At 44.7% G+C, this 13623-nt stretch overlaps 1 protein-coding gene across 1 annotated transcript in view; it reads left to right on the top strand.

Annotated features, from left to right (window-relative positions):
• The first annotated feature begins 3670 nt into the window (after positions 1–3670).
• Positions 3671–13623, top strand: part of Cat (catalase) — a 31144-nt gene continuing 21191 nt past the window's right edge. The window contains exons 1-2 of the mRNA XM_032903812.1: positions 3671–3736; positions 11524–11695. Coding sequence (XP_032759703.1) covers positions 3671–3736; positions 11524–11695 — 238 coding nt within the window. The remainder of the gene's footprint in view (positions 3737–11523; positions 11696–13623) is intronic.

Genomic DNA, 13623 nt, shown 5'->3' with positions numbered 1-13623 from the left:
ACCGTAAGTCAAAATAAATGATGTCTTCTGAAAGTTGGTTCTGGTCATGGTGTTTTATCCCAGCAACAGGAAAGCAGCTACTATGAGAGGCACGAATATCAGAGGTTCAATGTCATCTTCAGCTATGCAGAGAATTAGAGGCCAGCCCAGAATACATGAGAATGTGTTTTAAAAACAAACAAACAGAATTAGGAAAAGCATAGCAAAGCAGTTACATGTTCCACATACTCCATTTTAAGCCTCGTTCACCCTCACGTATGTGTAAGAGATAAAACATTGGTGAAAAGGACATTTAATACCATCTGTGATTTTTTGGGGGGCAGGGATATATAAGTCTATAGTTTGTAAGCCTTACATGTATGCTTACATGTTAAAAAAGAAGTCGTAGAAACAAGTTTGCTTCTGGTGTCTGTGTTTCCCCTTTCTCCAATACTGGGTGAGTTGCATGCATGGTACATGATGAACGGAGAGTACGGGCACATGGGTCCTCGTGCCTCAGGATCTGTGCCCAGAAGTAGACACCAAGGTAAACCTGGGCTCTCTTCAGTGCTAAAGCAGGGAGGCTGAGGTGAAACAGTTGGGGCTACAAGCCACGGCCATACAGAAAACTAACTTCTTTAGAATTAGAATTTTGTCTTCATCTCTAGCTGCTCAGGCCTGATCCATGGTGGACTATTGACAGTGTTGGGGAGGCATCTGCACCCTCCCCTTACGGCCAAGGCTTTTTATAAAATGAAGTAATTCTCTTTTCTATTGTGCTTATTCCACTTCCTCAGCTTACCTCTTACAGCCCCGGTGAAGAGACATAAATGGAAATGTGGAGAAGACTCTGTTTCTTGAAGAGCGGGTGGACCTGAGTAAATAACTGGCCGGCGAGGCTGTTCCTGGGGCACCATCGTCCCCATCATCCAAGGCGTACACACACTTCTCCTTTCTTTACTTCTGCTATTCAGAAGGGACATGTTATCCACAGCGATCCCCTGAATAGCTAATCTCTTCTCTTTAGGCTGGGCTTTGATATCCCGATATCAGGATCAATAACACGATGGTTTGTGCCGGTGTATTTTACTTCACTGAGCTCTGAGCAGTCAGAGAACAGCATTTCCGAAACAGCAACTCTATTCACTGCCAACAGAATACTCATGTTTGTATGAATAAAACAGTAAGGAGGCGGTCTGCTGAAGTCAGAGCTTGGAATTACCTTGAGGAATCGGGGGATCGGGTTTCAACGACTTGAAGCGGTAGGAGATATTTAGAGGTGTCTCCACCCAACCTGTGATTGGTTTGCAATCCTGAAAAGGATGGGTAGGCATTCTGCTTAGGTAGCCAGTATAAATTCATCGCCACTGTTGTGAGCACGCACCTTATTTTAAAACGCAAGACAAGACAAGATCAGAGCCTGCCTGGTTTCTCCATTCTTTTTGTTCCCGTGGAAATAACTCTTTAGGAATCTAAGGCAACAGTAACAGAAACGGGGAAGAAAGAAAGAGCCCCAAGTCAAACAAGACTCGTCCACACAAAGAAGGAAGCAGAGCACATGACTGGGGCTTCTGTTTACCTTGTTCAGGTGTATTCTAGCTACAGAGAAAAAGGTCTGCTCTGCTCCTTCTCTCAACACTGACCTGCTTAACAAGCAGCAGGCTCTGGGCATGAGTGGATGGGACTGGAATTTTGATTGTGTCTGTCTGTAATTGTGCGACTTTGAGCGAGTTCTTTATTTACTCTCCTGTACCTCAGCTTCCCGGGCCACTTAACAATCGCAGTATCAGTATATAACTTACAGTGTTGCTGGGTCAACTAAGCAAATATGTTTAAAAAAAAAAAAAAGCCCTAATAGTCGAACAGTCCCTGGCATACAGGAAGTACTCAAGGAGTTCTAACTTAAAATTGGTGTTACACTTAATTACTGAATTAACTCTGTGTGTGTGTGTGTGTGTGTGTGTGTGTGTGTGTGTGTAAGTGGGGCAAGCTTTTGGGAGTCAGTTTTCTCCATTAACCACATGGGACCTGGGTATTAAATTCAGGTTGTCAGGCTTGGCACAGAGTTCTCCTATCCACTGAGCCATCTTGCTAGCTCCATATTTTCTTATTTTTATTTATGTTTTCTTTTTGTGGTGCGGCTTCGCATATGCTAAGTGAATACTCTACCACTGAGTCAAACAAGACAGGTCCAGCCATGTGCATGAACGTGTGTGTGTGTGTGTGTGTGTGTGTGTGTGTGTGTGTGTGTGTGAAGACATTTGATAGTTGGTACTTTTCTTCTACCTCATGGGTCCTGAGGATTAAACTTTGGGTTCTAGGTCTCAGGCAGTAAGTGACTTTCTCCACTGATCCATTTTGCTGGTCCCATGGGATTTTAGACATGACTGTCACTGCCTTTATGGGCTTCACATTCTAGGGACAGTGTAGATGTAGATTAGCAAAAGACAACAAAACAAATGGCCCAATGAATGAAATTTGACAATTGTGTTAAGAACAATGTAGAAAAAAAAATAACATTGATTAGATGAATTTGTGACTGTTTTCCCAAGGGATTGCAAAACTTACAATTTTACCAATCTCTGTTACCACATCTTTGTCAAATCAAGAACAAGTTTTGGAGTGTCCTCAGTCACGTGCCCACAGCCCATAATCAAGGTGAAAGCTGAGAAGGTTTATTTTGAAAATGACGGCATCAAGGTGTTTAAAGATAAATTCTAGCAACTGATAGAAAATCTTTAACCTATTGATTAAAATGAAAAATAAGCGACAAAGTCACCAAATATTTACCAACATTAGTAAATGTTTTACTTTCTAGTCTTTTTTTTTTTTTTTTTTTTTTTTTGAGACGGAGTTTCATATCCCAGTCTGGTCTCAAAGGAGCCATGAAGCTGAAGATGACCTTTGATTTCTGAACCTTAGCTTCTACCTCCGGAGGGCTGGGAGTAACGGCCTGCGCCACCGCACAGTTTATATGGTCCTGGCGACTAAACTCAGGGCTTTCTGCATATTAGATAAACACCCAACCTTCCGAGCCACATCCTCAGACCCTTCACAGATCCCCCTCTCCCCAAAGACAAAGAACATTCTATTATTCTCCAATGTCAGGGGAGAAAATGGAGGAGTCTGTCACTGCAGTCAATACAGGCCACTTTGGCACAGTGGGCCAAGTCACAAGTCAGATTTCCCCTCTCACAGAGGAGGAAATCCGTACAGATCTGTAGGAAGATTAAACAGCTCCTGAGCGTTTTTACAATAAATTATTGGTATACAGCTTGGTAAATGATAATCTGAATGAGAGAAGTTAGAAAAAGAACCACCCACCAATTAGTACCAAATAAATAAGCAAAGTGAGAAAACGTTGCACAGAGGAATTGGACCCCGAACTGTGACTCTCAGAGGTCAGAGAGCACCGCCTTTCGGTCCCCACCCATCTCTTCCCATCCCGGGGTCCACCTCCCCGAACCCACTGCTCGCCCCACCCTCCTTCCAATCCTGTCCCTTCTAGAGTTTCCGTGGCCAATCAGGAGGCGGCCGTCCCGAGAGGTGGGGGGCGGTGCTGATTGGCGGAGCCTGAAGTCACCACTCCAGCGGGCCTGACAGACACGATTGCCTACCCCGGGTGGAGACCGTGCTCGTTCGGCCCTCTTGCCTCACGTTCTGCAGCTCTGCAGCTCCGCAATCCTACACCATGGCGGACAGCCGGGACCCAGCCAGCGACCAGATGAAGCAGTGGAAGGAGCAGCGGGCCCCTCAGGTATCCAGTGTTCCTCAGAGCCTCACGAGAACTTGGGAGGCGGCGAGTAACGGCGCGGGTTCCCCCTGGGTAGCCTGTGCTGGGGCTGCACCACTGGCTGCGCTCGGGTGGCTGCTTTCTGTCCCACGGACCGTTCCATTCTGCGGAGAGGGGAATGGGGCTGCAGGACTTGTCGCCAGCAGCAGGGGCTGGGTGGATGGCTCCGAGTTTGGCATTTGTGCCAGCTGGGACATAGGTCACAGCTTGAGGGAGACGTGGAGCCGCCTGGGCAAAGAGGCAGAGAGCTGTGAGCCAGGAAGTTGGAGCCAGCTCCTGCTTTATGTTTGTGAAATCTTAGATCTGCACGCATTGCTGTTGGGGAAGTACCCGAGCCTGTGCCTCCAGCATCATTCATGGCGACATGCAGAACACACAACATTCACCGATTAAATAAAAGCATTTTTACAACCATTCTTTCATTTCCACTGAGGGGAGCGTCAGACCTGATGTTTTAGAACTGGCAGTGACTTTAGACAGTAATCATCGGTTTGATTCACAGAACTTTGAGTGCCTGTATGTGCCGTTTGGGCTGGACGAGGTATACACATATTCCTGTGAGATAAGACCGCACCCTGGTGAAGTTTAGAGCCAACACTGAGAGGCAAGATGTGTAAACAGATGATTACCATTTAGTTCCAATTGCAGACTAGCTGTGGAGTGTAGATGAATGCCGGGGGTTGGCTGCAAGACATCCCAAGCAGATGACACTGTGACAGTGTCCTCAAAGATAGTGGGGATTTCAGCAGACTTGGCAGGGATGTTCCTGGCCCCGGGCATCTTAGAAAAGTTGGAGCAAATGATACTGCACGGTACCATGACTTCTGGTTAATAGGGCGGGGGTGGTGGTGGGGGTGAGGGAGACTTTCCCCCATGCTCTTTCTTCCTTAAAACCCTGCTCGTGTGGGTGAACTGGGAGACCAGTGTTTAGTGTTCATGGACCGAGTTTGGGAAAATGCTGAAATTCTTCTCTAAGCTCTTGGCCCCGTCGCCCTTCATTATTTACAGCTAGGTCTGTTAAGTTCTTCAAGTGACCCAGAGAGGCATAGAGTCGTAATCAAGGACATACAGCTAGTTAGTGGTAGAGTCAAGATTAGAACTGAGCTCCTCAGAGCCAGGACCTGTTGGGTACCCAGTAGTTGCTGAAGCCTGCTGCATGCTGGCTGGCTGTCACAAATATTTGTGAACTGAGTAACACTTGGGCCGAGTAGTGAGATTTTTAGAAAACAAAATACACGTGTTCTTAAAGGTGTCCTGTTTATTTTGAGACCAGCTTGTCCTTTTTCCATACCATTTCCCTGCTCCCTGTATGTCACCTATTGCTGGTGATGCCGATATTTTCTTCCTCAATTCATGCTATTCTGTATAAACATTTCTAGGAAGAGAATCCCCCTACCTTCTGGAAGGAAATTCTCATGTGTTATGTAGCCTAGATAAGCTGAAATACTTGATTATGAAAAGTGTCAAGAATTCACAAACACTGAAAGAACTGCTGTACACACTTATTCCACTTTCTGTAGTGTACAATTGCCTCTTTTATAAGATTATCCATCTCCCTATCTCTGATTTTTTTTTAAGTGTATCTCTTCAACAGTATACTTTATACCTGAACACTTCAGGGATGTGAATGGAGAGTACAGCGCACATGTGCAGGGTACAGTAATAGTTACATATAGTGAAACATGTAGATTTATGTGTTCTGCTCAACAAGGTTTAATACACACATAAACAATGGCATCCTAAGCCCCTATCAAGATATCTGAGGCGTACTGAGGAGATGGCTCAGTGGTAAGGGACTTTCTGTTAAAGTGGGAGGGTATGAGTTTGAATCTCCACAATCCATGTAAACCCAGCCATGGTAATGTGTGCCTTGGAGTCCCAGTGTTCCTTTATGGGAACAGGCCAGCTCAGCTGGTGTACACAGTAGAAAAACCCCATAGACAGAGTGGAAGGTGAGGGCTGACACCTGAGGGTGCTGTGTGACACACACACACACACACACACACACACACACACACACACACTTCAGTGTTTCCACCGGAAATCATTGTTCTTCATGTTTTAACCCTTGGTTTATGGGTTTTAGTTCAAAGCTCTTTCTGTTGTTGTTGAGTAGAAATGCTTTCCAGTTAGTTACTGTGCTGTGTGTCAGCAGTGAGGGCTCTCCACACTTGTATGTAGGACTTGGTGATGAGGTTAGACCACTGTTTGTATCATTGCTGGGCACCTGGGTTCTTTCCAAGTTTGGATTATTATGAATAAAGTTGATATGAAAACTTTTACAAATTTATTTAATTTTTAAAAAATTTTGTAATTATATTTATGTACAGAAAACTTAAGTGTACATTTAACCCAGTTTAGTGGCGAGTTCTTTAGCCTTTGCCTTTTCCAGCTTGGCAGTGCGAGCCACAGACTTAGGACCCAGGACATTGCCTCCCCATTGTCAGCGGATCTCGTCATATCTGTCATTATAATTGGTCCTAACAGCTCCCACCAGCTTAGCCAGAGCACCCTTGCCTTCCGAGTTAACCTGTGTGAAGGCAACAGTGATGCCTGTCTTCCTGTGGACCAGGCGCCCCAGTCTGGCCTTTCCCTTGATGATGCAGTAGGGCACCCCCATCTTTTCGACAAAGGGCAGGCAGGAAAACCACCAGCTCAATGGGGTCTACAGCATGGGCAATCACCACCAGCTGAGCCTCCTTGTTCTCCATCAAGGTGGTGACTGTATTGTCCCCTGCTCAGAGGACAGGTGGTTTCTTAGTTGGGACGTCCCCTTTGCCAGCAGCTTTCTTCTCAGCGTGGGCCAGCAGCCTCTGCTTCTTCTCCTGCTTTGTCTCTGGCCTGTACTTGTGGGCGAGCTTAAGCAGCTGAGTCGCTGTTTGCCTGTCCAGGGCCTGGGTGAACCGGTTGATGGCAGGAGGTATTGTGAGCCACTTATAGAGGATGGCTCTGTACCCTCTCATAGTGCCTATACACCCATGTAGACAAGACAGTAACCCACACATAAAAATAAGTATTTCTAGGTAAGTAACAATCCCCCTAAAGTACTTGAGGCATCAATGTTCAGCCACAGAAACATTAAGTGTATGGAGAAGGTATTTGGGAAGCTTTGGGATCAGGTTCACTTCCAGTTACCTTAGGTAGACCTCTGTTATGGGCTAAGTATAGGGGAATCTGGGAAATGTGGTCTACCTCTGTGTCTAGGAAGTCACATTATCATGTGGTCTAAGGTACACATTTCATATTTCCTGGAAAGTCGTCAACGTATTTTCTCTTCCATGTGATGAGTTAACAGACACAATCTCTTTTTAAAGACTTAGTTATATTTTTATGACATTAAAATGTCCTTTTTTTCTTTTTACTTTTACGGGAGCTGTAAATGGTGGAAGTGCATTCTGTTATCTCCTCTCCTAAGAACCAGATGTCCAGCGCCAAGCTGGATGGATTGGAACCAGAGTGTTGATCATTGTGAGAGCAATTTACAAAATGGAGCCTTCTTGTGGTCAGGTGTTGCTGACAACTGAACTAGGAGCTTTGTGAACATTGATTATTGAGTATTCAATCCAGTGTCTTTGCAGGCTTGACGTAGGCCCACCTGAAAAACCCCTCTTCCTCTCAAAATATATTGAAGAGTTGATTCAATAGGAGTTTTGTCACCCGCTGCTCAGACCACATGGGCTCTTCCTTTGGGATTCCCAGGTTTAATGTCACCTCTGCTCACTGGAGAATCTGAACGTCAGAGTCCTGACTCTTCTGTCCCCGAGTTACCTGCTCTTAGCCTGCCTGTCTTGCCAGTGAATTTTCTATAAGAGCACATATGTTTTTGAGGTTAACTCTGATAATGAGCACGCCGTTGGCACGCTGTCAATGTGAGGGACAGGAGAGGAATGGAGTGGGGGAAGCTGAATTAACAAGAGTGAGCTTTCAGGTTTCAGGCTAGCAGGAGAGGTCGAACTGCTATGTCATGGTGTGTCAGCAGGAGAGACACGGCCAGAAGGAATCGCATTTTTCTAAGTCGTTGTTTTAGCCAAGGTCTAGGCTGTTCTATGTTTTCTCTCCAGGTTAGAAAGCAGGAGCTGACTGTAAAGTGTAAATTGGAAAATATATACCCACAGTTACCATTTTTGTTATTAGTTTCCTCTTTTTTTTAAAGTACCCCAATCTTTCAGCTTCCAATAAAAAAGGAAAAGAATCTCTTTTCATCTGTGGATGACCTTCAGTTTTTAAGTCTCTCTCTCCAGATTCTCCCCGTTCTCTGCCTTTTGAAAACTCATACTAGACCAGACATGGTGCTAACAAAATTTTGATCTGGTTTCACGAGAGAAAACACTTCTTTTGCGGTTGCTGTTTTGTGCTCTTGGTAGGTTTGAACTTTATATAGGATTATTCTAAATGTTTTTAATCACTGAAAACTAGCAGCTGTGTTTTGGTTATGAAGCAGTAAAAGTGAATACTTGAGATGAGTTAGCAACAACCGAGACCTGTTTACTCACATACAAATAAGATAGCGTGCCTTGCTTGACAAAACGTTCTCATGTGTGTAACTGAGTGACTATATTTAACCTGTCCTTGGAACCCAGGCTTGGTGAGTGTATAACCTGACATAATTTTTCTCCAGAGAAATTTTTTTTCTCCTGAAATTAACAATAGTCCACTGGTTCTCTTGGAATCCCTTGCTATCTCCTTCTGTCCTTGACCCTCCCGATCTACAGGTTTTTAGCACCAAGGGTCAGCAGTTCTTTACTGGCTTGTCAGATACTTTGGAGTTGTGCCATGACTCCGTGCGATCTTAGCATAAGGCCTATGGGTAGCGTCAGAATCAAAATGGAGCTGCTTGTTTCAAACCTTAGTGACGGCAACCGAAAATCGTAATGAAGCCCAGAGATTGTGAAGGAGGGGACCTCATGCATATTTGTTTGGTAAAAATCACAGACAGAAGAGTCGGCTTCACCCCAACCCACACAAAGGCTACTGTGAGCTTCCACAGAGACTCCTCTGTAAGGACATCTGTCTGACAAATGGATGTTCAACCGTGGACCACTGCTCCCCTGGTTTACTGATCCTGACAGCTGCAGAACATTGTTTCACAGTAATTTATATAGCCACCCTCTCTTACTTTATACAATTTTATTTTAGCTCCATGGAAAACACCTAGGCAAGCATTGTGATTCTCTCAGTTATTCCAAAATAAATGCAGAGTTCTTTAGAGAGTCCGTGTCCAGATTAACAGGCCGTAAAGGCTGTAGGCGGAGTAGCAGTTACAGTTCTGTGGAGACACTCAGTACACTAGTTTGTTCCGTGTGGATCTGCTCTGTTTCTTCTGGAAATACTGCAGCCTTGGGATTACCCAGCACCCCCAGCTCTTACAGTCTTCCTTCCTCCTCTTCTGCATAGATCCCGCATAGAGGCGAGGGGTTTGATGAAGACAGCATTTCAAAGTCTCACTGCATGTTTTCCAGTTGTGGGTCTCTGTTATCTTTTGCTAAAAACAGCTTCTCTGATGAGGTTTCTGCCATGTACTGATGGGGTCCCAGCCAAGTGTGGTGGCTGTGGGGTCTCTGGTAGAGAGTGGTTCTCCATTTGCTTCCTTTTGCTTTGGTTTTCCATATAGAAAATAGGAAGAGGTTCTTTAAAGTATTATTTGCTTGTTCGTTTGTTTTTATGTCTGTGGGAGTCAGAGGTCAACTTTCAGGAGTCTTTCCTTCCACCTCATGGGTCCTAGGGAATGAACACAGTTGTCAGACTTGGCAGCAAGTGTCTTTACCCACTGAGCTATTTGGTGGCTTGGAAATACCATGGTTGTAGCAGGAAGTGTTTCAGGAGAGGCATGGGTGGACAGCTAGTGGCAGTAAGTAGCTATTGGCCAGATATCATGTTAAGAGCCACTACAAATGCTACCTTTTCAGAGCTAGCTCTTAAAATTGTCCAGTAGCAAAAAAATATGTCTTTTAAAAAGCTCATTTAAAGAATGTTTGCTTCTGGGGCTGGTTTGTTGGGTCAGCAGGTGAAGGTCCTTGTCCCATCTGGACAACCAAGTTTGATTCCTAGGATCCACATGGTAAAAGGAGAAAACCGAATCCCACAAGTTGTCCTCTGACCTGTGTGTGTGTGTTCATGTGTGTATCTCTCTCTGTGAGTGCACAAATAGGAAGAGGACTTAGGTAACATCAGTTTTAAAAAGTTAAAAAAATTGTTTTTAAAGTGATGTTTTGCTAAGTTAAAAATTATACTAGCAACATTGTAACAGCAGTTACAAGTTGGAGATAATCCTGTTGGACATTCATCCTCTGTCCAAAGTTACCTAAGGGCCTGAGAGATGGCCCAGTGGGTAAATGTTTGTCATGAGGACCAGGGTTGAGATCCTCAGAACCAATGTAAAAGCTGGGCAGATAAGGCAGCCATCTATAATCACAGGAGGCAGAGACAGACTCCCTGGGGCAATCTGGCTAGCTACACTTGTTGGTCAGTGAGATCTGGGTTCAACTGAGAGACCTGAGACCCGCCACAGTAAATTAACAATCAGAGAAGATGCTTAAAGCAACTTTGAGCTTCCATATGCTTACGTGTGTGCACCTGACTCTCATATGTGCTCTCTCTCACACACACACACACACACACACACACACACACACACACACACACACACACACACACACCCTCTGGACATGTGCACGACCCATTACGTTGAACTCCTAACATTGGTCTGATGAGATTGTACTCATGTGGTCTATTCTCTAGTCCCATCAACTCATTGTAGTTAGCAAATCTTTATTCATGGTGGGATCCTGATCTTCACTACAGTAATTGTCAGGGTTAGGGATCTGACCCAGAGCCTTACACACAGGAGAAAAGTGCTTGACCATTGGATAAGACCTGCTTCTACTGTAGTGTTTCATGTATGACCATACATTGCTGATGAGTCCTGCGTCAGCCCTCTGTCCAACGCTGCCCTGAACATCCCCTGAAGCTGGGCGGTCTTCTTTTTCAGTCTTTGCCCCCTGGGCTCTCTTTTGAACTGCAGCCTCTTGAAGCCTTTTCTATCATGTTTATTTTGGAGGAAAATTGTATGACCTTGAGGCCATGCGAGGAAATCTGTTAATGATTTAGGAAATTTGATCAAGTGGTAGAGCACTTGTGAGAGTCTTGTTTATGAGTTTTATAAATTCCCAGGTGATTTCCCCCCCAGCGTTCTCCCGTGTATAGCACATCAGTAATATAATCCATCTTACCAGAAACAATTGGTTTTAGCCAAAGGAAAGGCATTTTGTTTGTTTGTTTTTAAATTGCGAAAAGATGCCAGGCATGTTTGAGAGAAACGTGCGTCTGTCCACAACGCTGCCTCTGGATGTCCCTGTCACAGTGTCCTAAGATTACTGTGTCTGAAAGTCCCACTGCACGACAAACCAGCCCACGGGAAGCACCGGCTGGCGTGGATTCTTTGAAGACCCACTGCTTGCTGTTAGTTTTGACACTGGGTGTCAAGCACATATATTCCCTTTTGGGTGTAGGTACCTATCTAGAAGCTCACATGTGGAATCCAGCGCCCATCTCTAGGAGCGGTTGAACTTAGTCAGAATTTGGTCACCTCTGCTTCCAGAACAAGTGTCTTGGGAATTTCTGTCGAGGATTTCTGAGAGCAGATTTAATATTTCACACAGGAAGAGGAAGGTGTAAACATCGCCAGGTATGATGGTGTTAGGGAAGGCTTCAGCTGTACTGACTCCTCTACTTTTCCCTTCGTGTTCATGTAGAAACCCGATGTCCTGACCACCGGAGGTGGGAACCCAATAGGAGATAAACTTAATATCATGACTGCGGGGCCCCGAGGGCCCCTCCTCGTTCAGGATGTGGTTTTCACCGACGAGATGGCACACTTTGACAGAGAGCGGATTCCTGAGAGAGTGGTACACGCAAAGGGAGCAGGTGAGAGCCGTCTGTGTCCCTCACTCCTAACCTGTCTCAAAGGCTTCCCAAACAACCGACAACCACAAAATCTCCTTTTGGTAAAACCCCAATCTCCTTTCTTGGAAGAAAGGAAAATTGTTTGTTAATAGAACAATAGCCTAGGTTTTTATATTCTTATGTATCATTATAATGACATATATTAATTATAGAATTATATATTAATTATTATACCATTCGTTTGCATATATTATAATATGTATGCTATAATTATATCATAATATATAAGTAATAATATAAATAATACATAAGTTATATATTATATAACATATATAACAGACAAAAGTAATATAACAACATATAATATGTAAATATTTTTATGTATTTATGTTATACATTATGTATAAAAAATTAAAAATATTCATTCATTTAATGTGTAAGGATGTTTTGCCTGTGCGCCACACGTGAAACTAGTGCTGAGGAGGCCGGAAGACGGCATTGAATCCCCTGGAACTAGAGTTACAGACATTCTGTGCTGCCACATGTGTGTTGGATGTTAAAGCTGGGTCCTGTGGAAGAGCAGCCAGTGCTCTCAGCTGCTGAGTCGTCTGTCCTGCTCCAAAACAGTTTCCAAAAACCTGACTTTTGAGAGCTGGGGAGATAGCTCAATTCTTAAAGTGTGTCCTGCACAGCTATGATGACCTGGGTTTCTAGCTCCAGCATCCACGTGTGAAAAGAGCTGGCACACTATAATGGACTGTAACCTCTGCACTGGTGGGAGAGGAGTGGATGGGAGCTCTCTGTTAGCCAGCCTGGTCAGATCAATGAACTTCAGTTTTGGTAAAAGATCTGAATCAGTCAATCAATCAATCAATTAAAAATGGAAAGCAATCAAGGACATCCAGTTTCCCCTCTGACCTTCACACTCACATGCACATGCATATACTCACATGTGCATGCTCATGTGGTATGCACACACACACACACACACACAAACAAATAGTAACTTTCCAGCCAGGTGTGGTGTGTTGCCACATGCCTGTAATTTCAGCACTTGGGAAGCAGAGGCAGAGAGAGACAGTTTCCAGGCCAGCCTGTGCTAAGCTGTAATATCCTGTCTCAATAAATCAGGCTCAGTACTAAGTGCTTACCTAGCAAGCCTAGGGTTCACGCTCCAGCACCACAGATACTAATTAGTAAGCTTTCATTACCTTTTATGTTATGTAGCTTAGGAAAGTGAAAGCACAGATAGAGAAACACACAGCGGCAGCTTCCTTAAAAAGGGCTCTTTTGGGATAAACACTGAAATGAAGGGAGAAATAGAGCATTCTTATGTTGGAGTGGTGGGTTTGTGGTGAATTCTCCTTCTCTTTTGTCTGCTTCTGTAAACTTTTATCTTCTTTTATGGTGGATGTAAAAGATGACATTGACGTTTAAAAGAAAAGCCCAGCAAGAAAAAGATTAGCAGCCAGGCGGTGGCGGGTGGCGGTGCACACCTTTGATCCCAGCGCTCAGGAGTCAAAGGCAAGTGGATCTCTGAGTTTGAGGCCAGCCTGTTCAACATAGAGAATCTCAGGATATCCAGGGCTACACAGAGAAACACTGTCTACAAACAAACAAACAAACAAACAAACAAACAAACAAGGAATAGCTCGTGGAAAGGAGGAAGCATTTTCTCCTTAGCTTGCTTCTGGGTTCTGTTCAGCCTCCCTGGCTTCACCTCTGCCTTCTAGAGAAGTTACTTCCCGTTGTTTTGTCTTCTCTGTTGGCACTTGTTGTTTGCAGCTGTTCCTTCAGCCCCTGACTCCTTCCCTGTCGTTCCTTGGCCCCTGGCCCCTGCCTCTACCTCAAGGCCCTCTGAGGTCCTTTGTCTTTGGTCACCCAAAGCTCCCAGCACCCCCATGCCCTCTTGGCTCCCACCGCGTGGCACTCGTTGACAATAGGGCTTT

This window comes from Rattus rattus, chromosome 5 (assembly GCF_011064425.1).
Source record: "Rattus rattus isolate New Zealand chromosome 5, Rrattus_CSIRO_v1, whole genome shotgun sequence".
Classification (NCBI taxonomy): domain Eukaryota; kingdom Metazoa; phylum Chordata; class Mammalia; order Rodentia; family Muridae; genus Rattus; species Rattus rattus.
The sequence above is the reverse complement of the archived record's forward strand: the minus strand, read 5'-3'. Positions and strand labels throughout refer to the sequence as shown.